The sequence below is a fragment of the Martes martes genome, assembly GCF_963455335.1.
Source record: "Martes martes genome assembly, chromosome: 2".
Taxonomy (NCBI): domain Eukaryota; kingdom Metazoa; phylum Chordata; class Mammalia; order Carnivora; family Mustelidae; genus Martes; species Martes martes.
In genome coordinates, this window is record NC_137889.1 from 95,629,258 (window position 1) to 95,642,979 (window position 13,722).

The 13,722-nt window shown below is 39.6% G+C and overlaps 1 protein-coding gene across 1 annotated transcript in view; it reads right to left on the reverse strand.

Moving 5' to 3' along the window:
• Positions 1 to 1,174: 1,174 nt before the first annotated feature.
• HPGDS (hematopoietic prostaglandin D synthase) overlaps positions 1,175 to 13,722 on the reverse strand; it is a 35,162-nt gene continuing 22,614 nt past the window's right edge. Inside the window, exons 5-6 of the mRNA XM_080796778.1 lie at positions 6,344 to 6,442; positions 1,175 to 2,407 (exon numbers count right to left, since the gene is read on the reverse strand). Coding sequence (XP_080652904.1) covers positions 2,243 to 2,407; positions 6,344 to 6,442 — 264 coding nt within the window. The 3' untranslated portion in view covers positions 1,175 to 2,242. The remainder of the gene's footprint in view (positions 2,408 to 6,343; positions 6,443 to 13,722) is intronic.

Below are 13,722 nucleotides of genomic sequence, written 5' to 3' on the forward strand. Positions count from 1 at the left end.
TAACTGCAGGTTGAAATTGTACAAAATAATCTTAGTCATTGGAGAAGATGTTCTATGACATTTAAATTATTTTCTCAACACATTAAAAACATTGTTCATTGTAAATGAAAAAAGTAAAACTAATTTTAGTAAAAGAAACTGATAATGTGTATTAATTTGTTAAGAATGTATTAAGAATAGTTTTAATAATACCTTCATGTATGATTGCAAGTGAGCATTCTTTTTATATCTTGGCAAATCATCATCATTCTAAGCTTGGATCACCTTCCAGCATTTTATTGCATTTCCAGTGTCATGAAATATCCCTGCTTTTTTCTTTTTTAATAGACTTTATTTTTTAGAGTTGTTTTGGGTTCACAGCAAAATTGAGCAGAAAGTGAATTCCCATATGTCCCTGCCACCACACAAGTTCACCCTTCCTCACTCACTATCAACAACTCCATTCCAGAGTGGTACATTTGTTACAGTCAGTGAATCTGCACTGACACATAATAATCACCCAAAGTCTATAGTTTGCATTAGGGTTTGCTATTTGTCTTGTACATTCTGTGAGTTTAACAAATCCATTACAGTATGCAAAATAGTTTTACTGCCTAAAAATTACCTATACTCAACCTGTTCAATTCTCCTTCCCGCTTCACCCCTCACAACTGCTGGTCTTCTTACTGTCTCCATAGTTTTGCCTTTTCCAGAGTGTTTTGTAGCTGAAATATCAGTTTGTAGCTTTTTCAGATTGGCTTCTTTCATTTAGTAATCTGCACTTGCATTTCCTCTATTTCTTTTCATGGCTTGATAGCTCATTTCTTTTAAGTGCTAAATAATATTCCCTTATTTGGAACACCACAGTTTGCTTAACCAACTCACTGTAGAAGGAAGGGCATCTTGCTTACTTCTAAGTTTTGGCAGTTATCAATAAAGTTGCCACAAACATCCATGTGCAGATTTTTGTGTGGCTTTAAGTTCTCACCTCCTTTGGGTAAGTACTAAAGAGCATAATTGCTGGATCATATGGTAAGAGTGGGTTTAGTTTTGTAAGAAACTACCAAACTCTCCCAAGGCATCTTTATCATCTCCCATTCCTGTCAGCAGTGAATAAAAGTTCATTTTATTTAACATCCTTACCGGCATTTGGTGGTGTCAGTGTTTTGAAATTTTGCCATTCTTTATAGGTATGTAATGGTAACTCACTTTTATTTGCATTTCCCTGGTGACACGATGTTGAGCATCTTTTCACATGCTTATTTACCGTATGTATATATTCAATGAGGTGTCTTTTCAGATCTTTGGTCTGTTTTGTAACTGGGTTCATTTTGTTGGATTCTAAGAGTTCTTTGTCTATTTGGGGTATAGTCCTGTATCAGATACATCTTTGCAAATATTTTCTGTGGCTTGTCTTCTCATTCTTTTGATCTCTGTTCTTTTAACATGAAACTCGTTGGCAGTCTCACTTCCTCTGGAACATCATTTCTGTCACAGCTATTTTCCTCATTTCTGTCAATAAGTTTGCCAAGTTCTTCAAGCTACATCTCTGGAGCCCCTTGACCTGCAGCCGTCTGCTCTTTCCATTTATGTGTGGTTTGAGTTTGGCTCCAGCATGGTTACTTTTCACTTCTTTATTGTACTTTTCCTCTTTGTTGATGAGTTCCCTTTTTCAGTGATCCACTTTGTAAAAAGTTCTGAGTGGGTTTATCACTGAGAAGCAAGCGGGCAAGGCAGCTACACACAGTGCTGCTGCTGAGTAACAGATGTGTGGTGACCAATCCCTAACAGACTTTCAAAGAGGTGATGTGATTGGTCACTGGTCATGACGGGCATCTATTATTTACATAGTGATTTGTGGACCACGGCGCTAGCAGCAAAGTTAATACTTCATGCAATTATAGCTTAAGTCCAAACCATTTTTGGGGAAAATGTGTATGTTCCTTAACAATTGTGACTGAAATCCATGCATGTCAAAGCCATGAAACGTGAGCCCTGCCTGTATTGTAAACTTTTTCCTCAGTTGTAAATGATGTGAAATTATTCTAAGGGAAAGGGGAAAAATAGGATGCTTGAAACTAAATGCTCTTCACCCCCCTCTTTTTTCCTTTTTTTTTTTTTTTAAGCAGAATATGGCAAAAGTGAGAGACTTGGTGGGGCTGGGGAGGGGAAAGTGTAGATTACATGGCAGGCTGATGTAGCTTCTCATCTGATGGAAGCCATGCTGTGAAGAACAATAAAGCTTAGAGGTAGCTCGCATCACCTAGAGTTTGGTTTGTGGCCTTCGTTGTATCCAGTCAGCAATGGCAGGAATGGCTTGAACTTTCTTCCGTAATGTTACCAACCTGGGATGGATGTCCAGCAAATTAGGTTTAAAGACCAAAAGTGTGGTACTGCAAATTTCCCAGTAGAAATCTGCCCAAGTTACCTAGTTTAAAGGAAACAAAAATTGCCATTTGAACATAAAAGTGTAGCATAATTTTGAAATCAATGATACTTTCTTTTTAATTCAAAATTACCCATTGATACGAAAGTGGAATGCATATATGATAGAAAATTACAGATCACACCATGATCCCAACACCCAAAGGTTGCTATGTTAACACCTATGTATAATGGTATTGTGTGTGTGTGTGTGTGTGTGTGTCCGCGAGCGCTAAGATGAGATCTTACATACTCATGTAACTTGACTCAATCTCTGCCTCTCCGTGACAATACATTGTTATCTAATATCTAGTCAATAGTTTTTCATCTGTTCCAAAAATATCCTTTAGAGGACAAAGCAGAATCCATTCCAGAACATGCATTTTGTCTGGTTACACCCTTTAACTCCCTTTTACTAAAGATCTCACACTAGTCCTGAAGAACGTCCTGTCTTCAGGATTTGTGTATTTCATATTATTTACCTTGTTCCTTTCTTTTGCAGAGTATAAAGGGACAGAGTGCAAGTTATCCTGAGAGAGTTCATAGTTGTAAGTTAAATATTCTTTTTTTAAAAAAGATTTTATTTATTTATTGGACAGACAGAGATCACAAGTAGGCAGAGAGGCAGGCAGAGAGAGAGGAGGAAGCAGGCTCCCCACTGAGCAGAGAGCCCGATGCGGGGCTTGATCCCAGGACCCCGGGATCATGACCTGAGCTAAAGGCAGAGACTTTAACCCACTGAGCCACCCAGGCGCCCTAAGTTAAATATTCTTGACTAACACATTGTATTGCATCACCTCGGAAGACATGGGGTCTGAGCATTAGTGGATCCCCAGTGTGATGACAGCCTGGTCCTACCCTTGTATGCTTTTCTTTGTACACTTGTTTTCTTCCTTTGTGACTAGAAACTAATCTGGCTGACATTACTTTGACTCCAGATGATGAATACCCATCAAAAATTGGAGTTTAAATGTGGGCTATCCATAATTTTATTTTTGTATGGAACTTAATAATGCTAATTGCTAGTGATTTACGAACCTGCATACTAAACATCTGTCAACCAGGAGAATTTATGGGTTCGAGGATTCAGAGTACAGTCAACACAAATTTATGGTGTACCTGTGGTGTGCGATATGCAGGTCTATGTGCTGGGCTGGACTGGAGAGCAAGATGGGACACGGGCCCTTTGCTGGGTGCACCTTTGTTTTAGAAGCAGGAGACAAACATTTGTAAACTGGTAGGGATGATGAAGAAAAAGTGAAGTGATGGGAAGGACTCTCAGATGGTCACAGAGGGAAGACCTCTAACATGTGACATTTAAACCAAGGCTTAAATGAGAACAGGATCTAGACAGGCAGTGGTCTGCAGATGAAGCCTTCTAGGCAGAGGGAACAGCGAGTATAAAGGCGCTTTAGTGGGAGGAAGATGTGTGTCGAAGGAACAAACAAAACACCAGTGTGTGTGGAACACTGAGGAAGGGAGAGAGATTGGGTCAGGAGGTTGTTTACTAAAGAATCTTTATGGAAAACAAGGGGGAAATTTTTAAGTCCTTAGAAATTGTCCACTCAATAGGGAAGGGAGAGGAACATTTTAGGAAAGTCTATTTTGGGGACTCAATGGGAGGAAATGAAGAGGCATGTGATGAGATTGAAAGTTGAGAATAGAGATGTGATAGGTAAGCAAACGTGTCACCCAGAAGGACTCAAAAGACCATGAAGAGAGTAAGTCACAAGAGTGCCGGCCCAAAGCAGTCTGTGTCTTGTCTCCCAAGAATGCAGCTCCTTGAAGGCACAGACGCCAACCTACCACAGCATCTGAGTCATGTTTAGATGTGAGTATTTGTCAGGACTCCGTATTTGTGTTCCTCTCTCTCGGCACCAGGGCTGTAATAGCTGGTTGTCTTGTTTTTTGTGATATTAACAATGATTAATCAATACCTCAGTCTGTTCCAACCATCAGGGGTTGGAAAATGGTGATAGTTGATTTAAATGTCCCCTTTTTACTTTTTAACCGGAATACTTATATGAAGAGGAACTTTGCCTTTCAGTTTGTATCTTGAGATACAATGGGGATAAATCAGAAAGGCAAGATAAATTCTTCATTCCAACCTCGCAACTTCCTAAAAAACAGTTTTCAGAGTAATAAGTTGCTCTGTGTCATCTTCCAAAAGTAAGCAGTGAAGTTCTGTTTCGTTTGGGGTTTTGCATGTATGTGTTTCTGTTTGGTTGTGGTGATAGGAGGGGACACCATAAACTCATGGATTCATTCATTTTGATTTGTTTCAATCCAGTGCTGTTAATATTCTTAGCGAAGCTTGAATTGTCCCATATTTAACCAGTGGAATCCTCTTCAAGTTGACTTGAGTCCCCAGTTCAGTTGTCTTTGATAATTTATTTGCTTTGATATAAGGTACTTCCAGCTCATCTCCTAGATTTCCTGTCCCAAACTGAGAACAAGACATTTCTCCAAGAAGCCCCAGTTCCTTTTAATATTTAGAGGCCAGATTCTGAGTCCTAGGGGTGACCAGGACAACAGGGTTGGTCATTGTTTCAAGAAAAAGAGATGAGATACAAGGTGCCTTTTTCTTTATCTTAAGATACAGTCAGTACATCATGACCTTAATTTTATATATATAGATATACATAGGTATATCTATATATATAGAGAGAGAGAGAGTTCATGTTCAGAAATAGGATGTTTACTTAACCTCACTGACCTTATATCTCTATCTTCTTTCTCTCATTCTGAAGATCCTGCTTCTCAGTGACATCTACATATTTTCTTACTGATTTACCCCATTATACTAATATCAGAAATACTAATAAAGCAATATGACTGTACCCAGCACCACCGAGAATAGAATTACCAGAATACTCAGTTTATTCCACTTTGCTTTATTGCACGTTGCAGATGCTGCATCTTTTACAAATGCTTGTGGCAACCCTGTGTTGAGCAAATCTGTCAGCTCTATTTTTCCAACAGCATTTGCTCACTTTGTGTCTCTGTGTCACATTTTTGCAATTCTTGCAATATTTCAAACTTTCATTATGGTAATCTGTAATCAGTGATTACAACTCTGAAAGCTCAGATGATGATTAACATTTTTTAGCAATAAAGTATTTTTAAATTAAGATATGTACATTGTTTTTTTAGACATAATGCCATTGCACACTTAACAGATCACAGTATCATGTAAACATAACTTTTATATATACTGAGAAACCAAAAAATCCATTTCATGTGATACTTTATTGCTGTGGTCTGAAACAGAACCCATAATCTCTCTCTGATGTATGCCTCTACCAAAAATGGTGTAAGTTTTCTATTTTTTGGTTCTGAGAGAATATTTATAAGATATATAGTCAAATTACTGTGTTTTAAGATGATTTTCTTAAAACGGTTCCCCTCACTAATTGAGTAATAGGTACTTCTCTATACACTTCATGCATCAATTTTTTTTTTAAAGATTTTATTTATTTATTTGACAGAGGGAGATCACAAGTAGGCAGAGAAATAGGCAGAGAGAGAGAGAGAGGAAGCAGGCTCCCTGCTGAGCAGAGAGCCCGATGTGGGGCTCGATGCCAGGACCCTGGGATCATGACCCGAGCCGAAAACAGAGGCCTTAACTCACTGAGCCACCCAGGCGCCCCTTCATGCATCAATTTTAACATAGGTTCATTTGCTTCACTTTGCAGTGTTAGCTTTTCAAAATACTTTTGTTGTTGCTTTTGTGTAATTATATAAACTATTTTAGTTCATAGTTCCAAAATTAAGTCCACCAAAACAGGTTTATTCAAAGAGGTTTAGGTTTTATCCCTGCAATCTAATCCTTCCTTATGGGTAACTTTTTTTTTCCTCCATGAGTCTTTGTAAGTTTTAGGTTATATGTACGTGTATGTGTGTATACTTCTATTTTTTTAAGATTGTAAAACATACTCACAGAGTTACCAACAAGCCACTCCTTTTCCCCTAAGTATGCATCCAAATCTTCCAGCAGATGAGGTCCATCATATGTAAGTAGCTCATTAAACATCTGATTCTAGGAGAGGAAGAAGAAAGATCACTTTAAGGATACTCGGGGGAAAAAATAACACGATTTGAAAAGGAAATAGAGGGAGGCCTGGGTGGCTCAGTCAGCTAAGTGTCTGCCTTCGGCTCAGGTGATAATCACAAGGTCCTGGGATTAAGCCCCACATCCGGCTCCCTGCTAAACCAGGAGCCTGCTTCTCCCTGTACCTGCTGTTGCCCCTGCTTGTGCTCTCTCTCTGTCTGACAAATAAATAAATAAAATAAAATAAAATAAAATAAATAGAATTCTCATTTTAAAAAAAAGAAAAGGAAGTAGATTTTTCCATCTTTATTCTCCTACATGAATTCAGAAAGAAAGAGAAGTAGCTATGTGTTCTTGGTTCTTGGTTGTTTGTTGTTTTTTTTTTTTTCCGAATGTATGTTATTATGGAGATTGAGGTCTGATTCTTTATACTTAGTCACCTATGTGTTGCTCATGGATTAAAAAATACTTTTGTGACCACTGCTTACAGTTTCTTTGTATATAATGGCCAAATATTTCACCCACAAAGTCTTTTCATGATTTCTATCTTAATGTTTATTAAGAAAGAATGATTCCATTATGTTTTTACATTTCCAAAATTATCCTCACTCTCTTTGAATTGAAATAATATAACTGAGGGTAAAGAAATTAATTTTACTTTGTAAGGGTAGGCTCCTTCAGTTTGACAGTCTTTTACCGCATCATCGCACTTAACAGAAATCATCTATGTAATGACTCCTTATGCTCTCAGGCTTTATGGATCTTTTCTTGTTGGCTTGACATTGTGCTTAATATGAGGTTTGTCTGCCTTGAGTATCATCTACAAAAACCATCAACTAGGTGCCCTCTTTTGATATATTTTGTAAGGTAACATAAACTAAATATCCTTAGAAGGGAAAAATTAACAGATATATCCATTTTTAAAAATTGTGTTTTTCCTCAAATCTCTGGAAGACAATTTATTCATGACCTCTTTCTTTGTAAGAACTGTTTGTTTATATATGAAAATTCTGGCTGGTGTGTGTCTTGGATATGAAATGTAAGCCAAACTAAAAAATATCATAAAATATGTGTATATATATTATTTATTAATAATGAGAATGACCTATAATAAAATCCAGCCTTTATTAAGGCAAGTCGGGTAGTGGTTGTTCCCTCACCAATGTGCTGATTTACTTTCTGTTATTACTATAACCTAGGTAGGTAATAGAGATTACTGCCACATAATGCCTGGTTTATAGAACAGAGTTTACAAAAAAACATCATTACAGGGAGGAGTCAAGATGGCGGAGAAGTAGCAGGCTGAGACGACAGCGGGTAGCAGGAGATCAGCTAGATAGCTTATCTAACCATTGTGAACACCTACAAATCCAATGGGAAATCGAAGAGAAGAAGAGCAACAATTCTAGAAACAGAAAATCGATCACTTTCTGAAAGGTAGGACCTGTGGAGAAGTGAATCCAAAGCAACGGGAAGATAGACCCCGGGGGGAGGGGTCGGCTCCCAGCAAGCGGCGGAGCAACGGAGCACAAAATCGGGACTTTTAAGTCAGCTCCACTGGGAGACATCGCTCCAGAGGCTAAACCGGGGGGGAAACCCAGGCGGGGTCAGCATAACCCCAAGTCCCGCGGGGTCACAGAAGGACCGGGGGTGTCTGAGTGCCGCAGAGCTCGCAGGTATTAGAGCGGGGAAGCCGGCTACAGTGACAAAGCCGAGGAATGAGCTCTAACCCCGGGGTTACCTTGTGCCGGTCGCAGGCTAGGTGGGCTCGGAGCGCGGCCGGAGGCCACGGAGACGGAAGCGACCGGGCGCTTTTCTCCAGGTTCCAGCAATTGACTGCTTTCCTACTGGCACGACCTCAGGCCAGGGAGGCAGGGCGGTTGGCCGCTTTACTCTGAGGGCGCACTGAGGAGCGGAACCCCAAGCTCTCAGCTCCTCCGGGCCAAGAGATTGGGAGGCCGCCATCTTCATTCCCGTCCTCCGGAACTCTACGGAAAGCGCTCAGGGCACAAAAGCTCCTGAAAGCAAACCCGAGCGGATTACTTAGCCCGGCCCCTGGCAAAGGCGGTGCAATTCCGCCTGCGGTAAAGACACTTGAGAATCACTATAACAGGCCCCTCTCCCAGAAGATCAACAAGAAACCCAGCCAAAACCAACTTCAGTCACCAAGAACAGCGGAATTCCACAGCAGGAGAAAGCAAATCTTATCTGGACAAAATGACAAGGCGGAAAAACTCACCTCAAAAAAAAGAACAAGAGGCCATACAGAAGGCTGGAGACCTAATCAATACGGACATTGGTAACATGACAGATCTAGAGTTCAGAATGACAATTCTCAGGGTTCTAGCCGGGCTCGAAAAAGGCATAGAAGATATTAGAGAAACCCTCTCCGGAGAGATAAAAGCCCTTTCTGGAGAAATAAAAGAACTAAAATCTAACCAAGTTGAAATCAAAAAAGCTATTAATGAGGTGCAATCAAAAACGGAAGTTCTCACTGCTAGGATAAATGAGGCAGAAGAAAGAATTAGTGACATAGAAGACCAAATGACAGAGAATAAAGAAGCTGAGCAAAAGAGAGACAAACAAATACTGGACCACGAGGAGAGAATTCGAGAGAAAGGCGACACCATAAGACGACACAACATTAGAATAATTGGGATTCCAGAAGAAGAAGAAAGAGAGAGGGGAGCAGAAGGTATATTGGAGACAATTATTGGAGAGAATTTCCCTAATATGGCAAAGGGAACAAACATCAAAATCCAGGAGATGCTAAGAACGCCCCTCAAAATCAATAAAAATAGGTCCACACCTCGTCACCTGATAGTAAAATTTACAAGTCTTAGTGACAAAGAGAAAATCCTGAAAGCAGCCCGGGAAAAGAAGTCTGTAACATACAAGGGTAAAAACATTAGATTGGCAGCAGACCTATCCACAGAGACCTGGCAGGCCAGAAAGAACTGGCATGATATATTCAGAGCACTAAACGAGAAGAACATGCAGCCAAGAATACTATATCCGGCTAGGCTATCATTGAAAAATAGAAGGAGAGATAAAAAGCTTCCAGGACAAACAAAAGCTGAAAGAATTTGCAAACACCAAACCAGCTCTACAGGAAATATTAAAAGGGGTCCTCTAAGCAAAGAGAGACCCTAAAAGTAGTAGATCAGAAAGAAACAGAGACAATATACGGTAACAGTCACCTTACAGGCAATACAATGGCACTAAATTCATATGTCTCAATAGTTACCCTGAACGTTAATGGGCTAAATGCCCCAATCAAAAGACACAGGGTATCAGAATGGATAAAAAAACAAAACCCATCAATATGCTGCCTACAAGAAACTCATTTTAGACCCGAAGACACCTCCAGATTTAAAGTGAGGGGGTGGAAAACAATGTACCATGCTAATGGACATCAGAAGAAAGCTGGGGTGACAATCCTTATATCAGATCAATTAGATTTTAAGCCAAAGACTATAATAAGAGACGACGAAGGACACTATATCATACTCAAAGGGTCTGTCCAACAAGAAGACCTAACAATCTTAAATATCTATGCCCCTAACATGGGAGCAGCCAACTATATAAACCAATTCATAACAAAATCAAAGAAATACATCGACAGTAATACAATAATAGCAGGGGACTTTAACACTCCCCTCACTGAAATGGACAGATCATCCAAGCAAAAGATGAACAAGGAAATAAAGGCCTTAAATGACACACTGGACCAGATGGACATCACAGATATCTTCAGAATATTCCATCCTAAAGCAACAGAATATACATTCTTCTCTAGTGCACATGGAACATTCTCCAGAATAGCCCACATCCTGGGTCATAAATCAGGTCTCAATCGGTACCAAAAGACTGAGATCATTCCCTGCATATTTTCAGACCACAATGCTCTGAAGCTAGAACTCAATCACAAGAGGAAATTTGGAAAGAACGCAAATACATGGAGACTAAAAAGCATCCTTCTAAAAAATGAATGGGTCAACCAGGAAATTAAAGAAGAATTGAAAAAATTCATGAAAACAAATGATAATGAAAACACAACAGTTCAAAATCTGTGGGACACAGCAAAGGCAGTCCTGAGAGGAAAATATATAGTGGTACAAGCCTTTCTCAAGAAACAAGAAAGGTCTGAAATACACAACCTAACCCTACACCTAAAGGAGCTGGAGAAAGAACAACAAAGAAAGCCTAAACCCAGCAGGAGAAGAGAAATCATAAAGATCAGAGCAGAAATCAATGAAATAGAAACTAAAAAAACAATAGAACAAATCAATGAAACTAGGAGCTGGTTCTTTGAAAGAATTAATAACATTGACAAACCCCTGGCAAGACTTATCAAAAAGAAAAGAGAAAGGACCCAAATAAATAAAATCATGAATGAAAGAGGAGAGATCACAACCAACACCAAAGAAATACAAACAATTATAAGAACATACTACGAGCAACTCTACGCCAACAAATTTGACAATCTGGAAGAAATGGATACATTTCTAGAGACATATAAACTACCACAACTGAACCAGGAAGAAATAGATAACCTGAACAGACCCATAACCAGTAAGGAGATTGAAACAGTCATCAAAAATCTCCAAACAAACAAAAGTCCAGGACCAGATGGCTTCCCAGGGGAATTCTACCAAACATTTAAAGAAGAATTAATTCCTATTCTCCTGAAACTGTTCCAAAAAATAGAAATGGAAGGAAAACTTCCAAACTCATTCTATGAGGCCAGCATCACCTTGATCCCAAAACCAGACAAGGATCCCACCAAAAAAGAGAATTACAGACCAATATCCTTGATGAACACAGATGCGAAAATTCTCACCAAAATACTGGCCAATAGGATCCAACAGTACATTAAAAGGATTATTCACCACGACCAAGTGGGATTTATTCCAGAGCTGCAAGGTTGGTTCAACATCTGCAAATCCATCAAGGTGATACAATACATTAATAAAAGAAAGAGTAAGAACCATATGATACTCTCAATAGATGCTGAAAAAGCATTTGACAAAGTGCAGCATCCCTTCCTGATTAAAACTGTTCAAAGTGTAGGGGATAAAAGGCACATACCTCAATATTATCAAAGCCATCTATGAAAAACCCACCGCAAATATCATTCTCAATGGAGAAAAACTGAAAGCTTTTCTGCTAAGGTCAGGAACACGGCAGGGATGTCCGTTATCACCACTGCTGTTCAACGTAGTACTAGAAGTCCTAGCCTCAGCAATCAGACAACAAAAAGAAATTAAAGGCATCCAAATTGGCAAAGAAGAAGTCAAATTATCACTCTTTGCAGATGATATGATACTATATGTGGAAAACCCAAAAGCCTCCACTCCAAAAGTGCTGGAACTTATACAGGAATTCAGTAAAGTGTCAGGATATAAAGTCAATGCACAGAAATCAGTCGCATTTCTTTACACTAACAACAAGACAGAAGAAAGAGAAATTGAGGAGTCAGTCCCATTTACAATCGCACCCAAAACCATAAGATACCTAGGAATAAATCTAACCAAAGAGGCAAAGAATCTATACTCAGAAAACTACAGAGTACTCATGAAAGAAATTGAGGAAGACACAAAGAAATGGAAAAATATTCCATGCTCATGGATTGGAAGAACAAATATTGTGAAAATGTCTATTCTACCTAAAGCAATCTACACATTTAATGCAATCCCTATCAAAATCCCATCCATTTTTTTTTAAGATTTTATTTATTTATTTGTCAGAGAGAGTACACACAAGTAGGCAGAGAGGCAGGCAGAGGCAGCGAGAGAAGCAGGCTCCCTGCCGAGCAAGGAGCCCAATGTGGGACTCGATCCCAGGACCCTGGGATCACGACCCGAGCCGAAGGCAGCGGCTTAACCAACTGAGCCACCCAGGCGTCCCCCATCCATTTTTTTTAAAGAAATAGAACAAATAATCCTAAAATTCATATGGAACCAGAAAAGACCTCGAATAGCCAAAGGAATATTGAAAAAGAAAGCCAAAGTCGGTGGCATCACAATTCCAGACTTCAAGCTCTATTACAAAGCTATCATCATCAAGACAGTATGGTACTGGCACAAAAACAGACATATAGATCAATGGAACAGAATAGAGAGCCCAGAAATAGACCCTCAACTCTATGGTCAACTAATCTTCGACAAAGCAGGAAAGAATATCCAATGGAAAAAAGACAGCCTCTTCAACAAATGGTGCTGGGAAAATTGGACAGCCACATGCAGAAAAATGAAATTGGACTATTTCCTTACACCACACATGAAAATAGACTCAAAATGGATGAAGGACCTCAATGTGAGAAAGGAATCTATCAAAATCCTTGAGGAGAATGCAGGCAGCAACCTCTTTGACCTCAACCGCAGCAACTTCTTCCTAGGAACATCGCCAAAGGCAACAGAAGCAAGGGCAAAAATGAACTATTGGGATTTCATCAAGATCAAAAGCTTTTGCACAGCAAAGGAAACAGTTAACAAAACCAAAAGACAACTGACAGAATGGGAGAAGATATTTGCAAACGACATATCAGATAAAGGGCTAGTATCCAAAATCTATAAAGAGCTTATCAAACTCAATACCCAAAGAACAAATAATCCAGTCAAGAAATGGGCAGAGGACATGAACAGACATTTCTGCAAAGAAGACATCCAGATGGCCAACAGACACATGAAAAAATGCTCCACATCCCTCAGCATCAGGGAAATACAAATCAAAACCACAATGAGATACCACCTCACACCAGTCAGAATGGCTAAAATGAACAAGTCAAGAAATGACAGATGCTGGCGAGGATGCGGAGAGAGGGGAACCCTCCTACACTGCTGGTGGGAATGCAAGCTGGTGCAACCACTCTGGAAAACAGTGTGGAGGTTCCTCAAAAAACTGAAAATAGAGCTACCCTATGACCCAGCAATTGCACTCCTGGGTATATATCCTAAAGATACAAACGTGGTGCTCCGAAGGGGCACGTGCACCCGAATGTTTATAGCAGCAATGTCCACAATAGCCAAACTGTGGAAAGAGCCTAGATGTCCATCAGCAGATGAATGGATAAAGAAGATGTGGTATATATACACAATGGAATACTATGCAGCCATCAAAAGACATGAAATCTTGCCATTTGCGACAACGTGGATGGAACTAGAGGGTATCATGCTTAGCGAAATAAGTCAATAGGAGAAAGACAACTATCATATGATCTCTTTGATATGAGGAAGTGGAGATGCAAGGCGGGGGGGTGGTTGGGG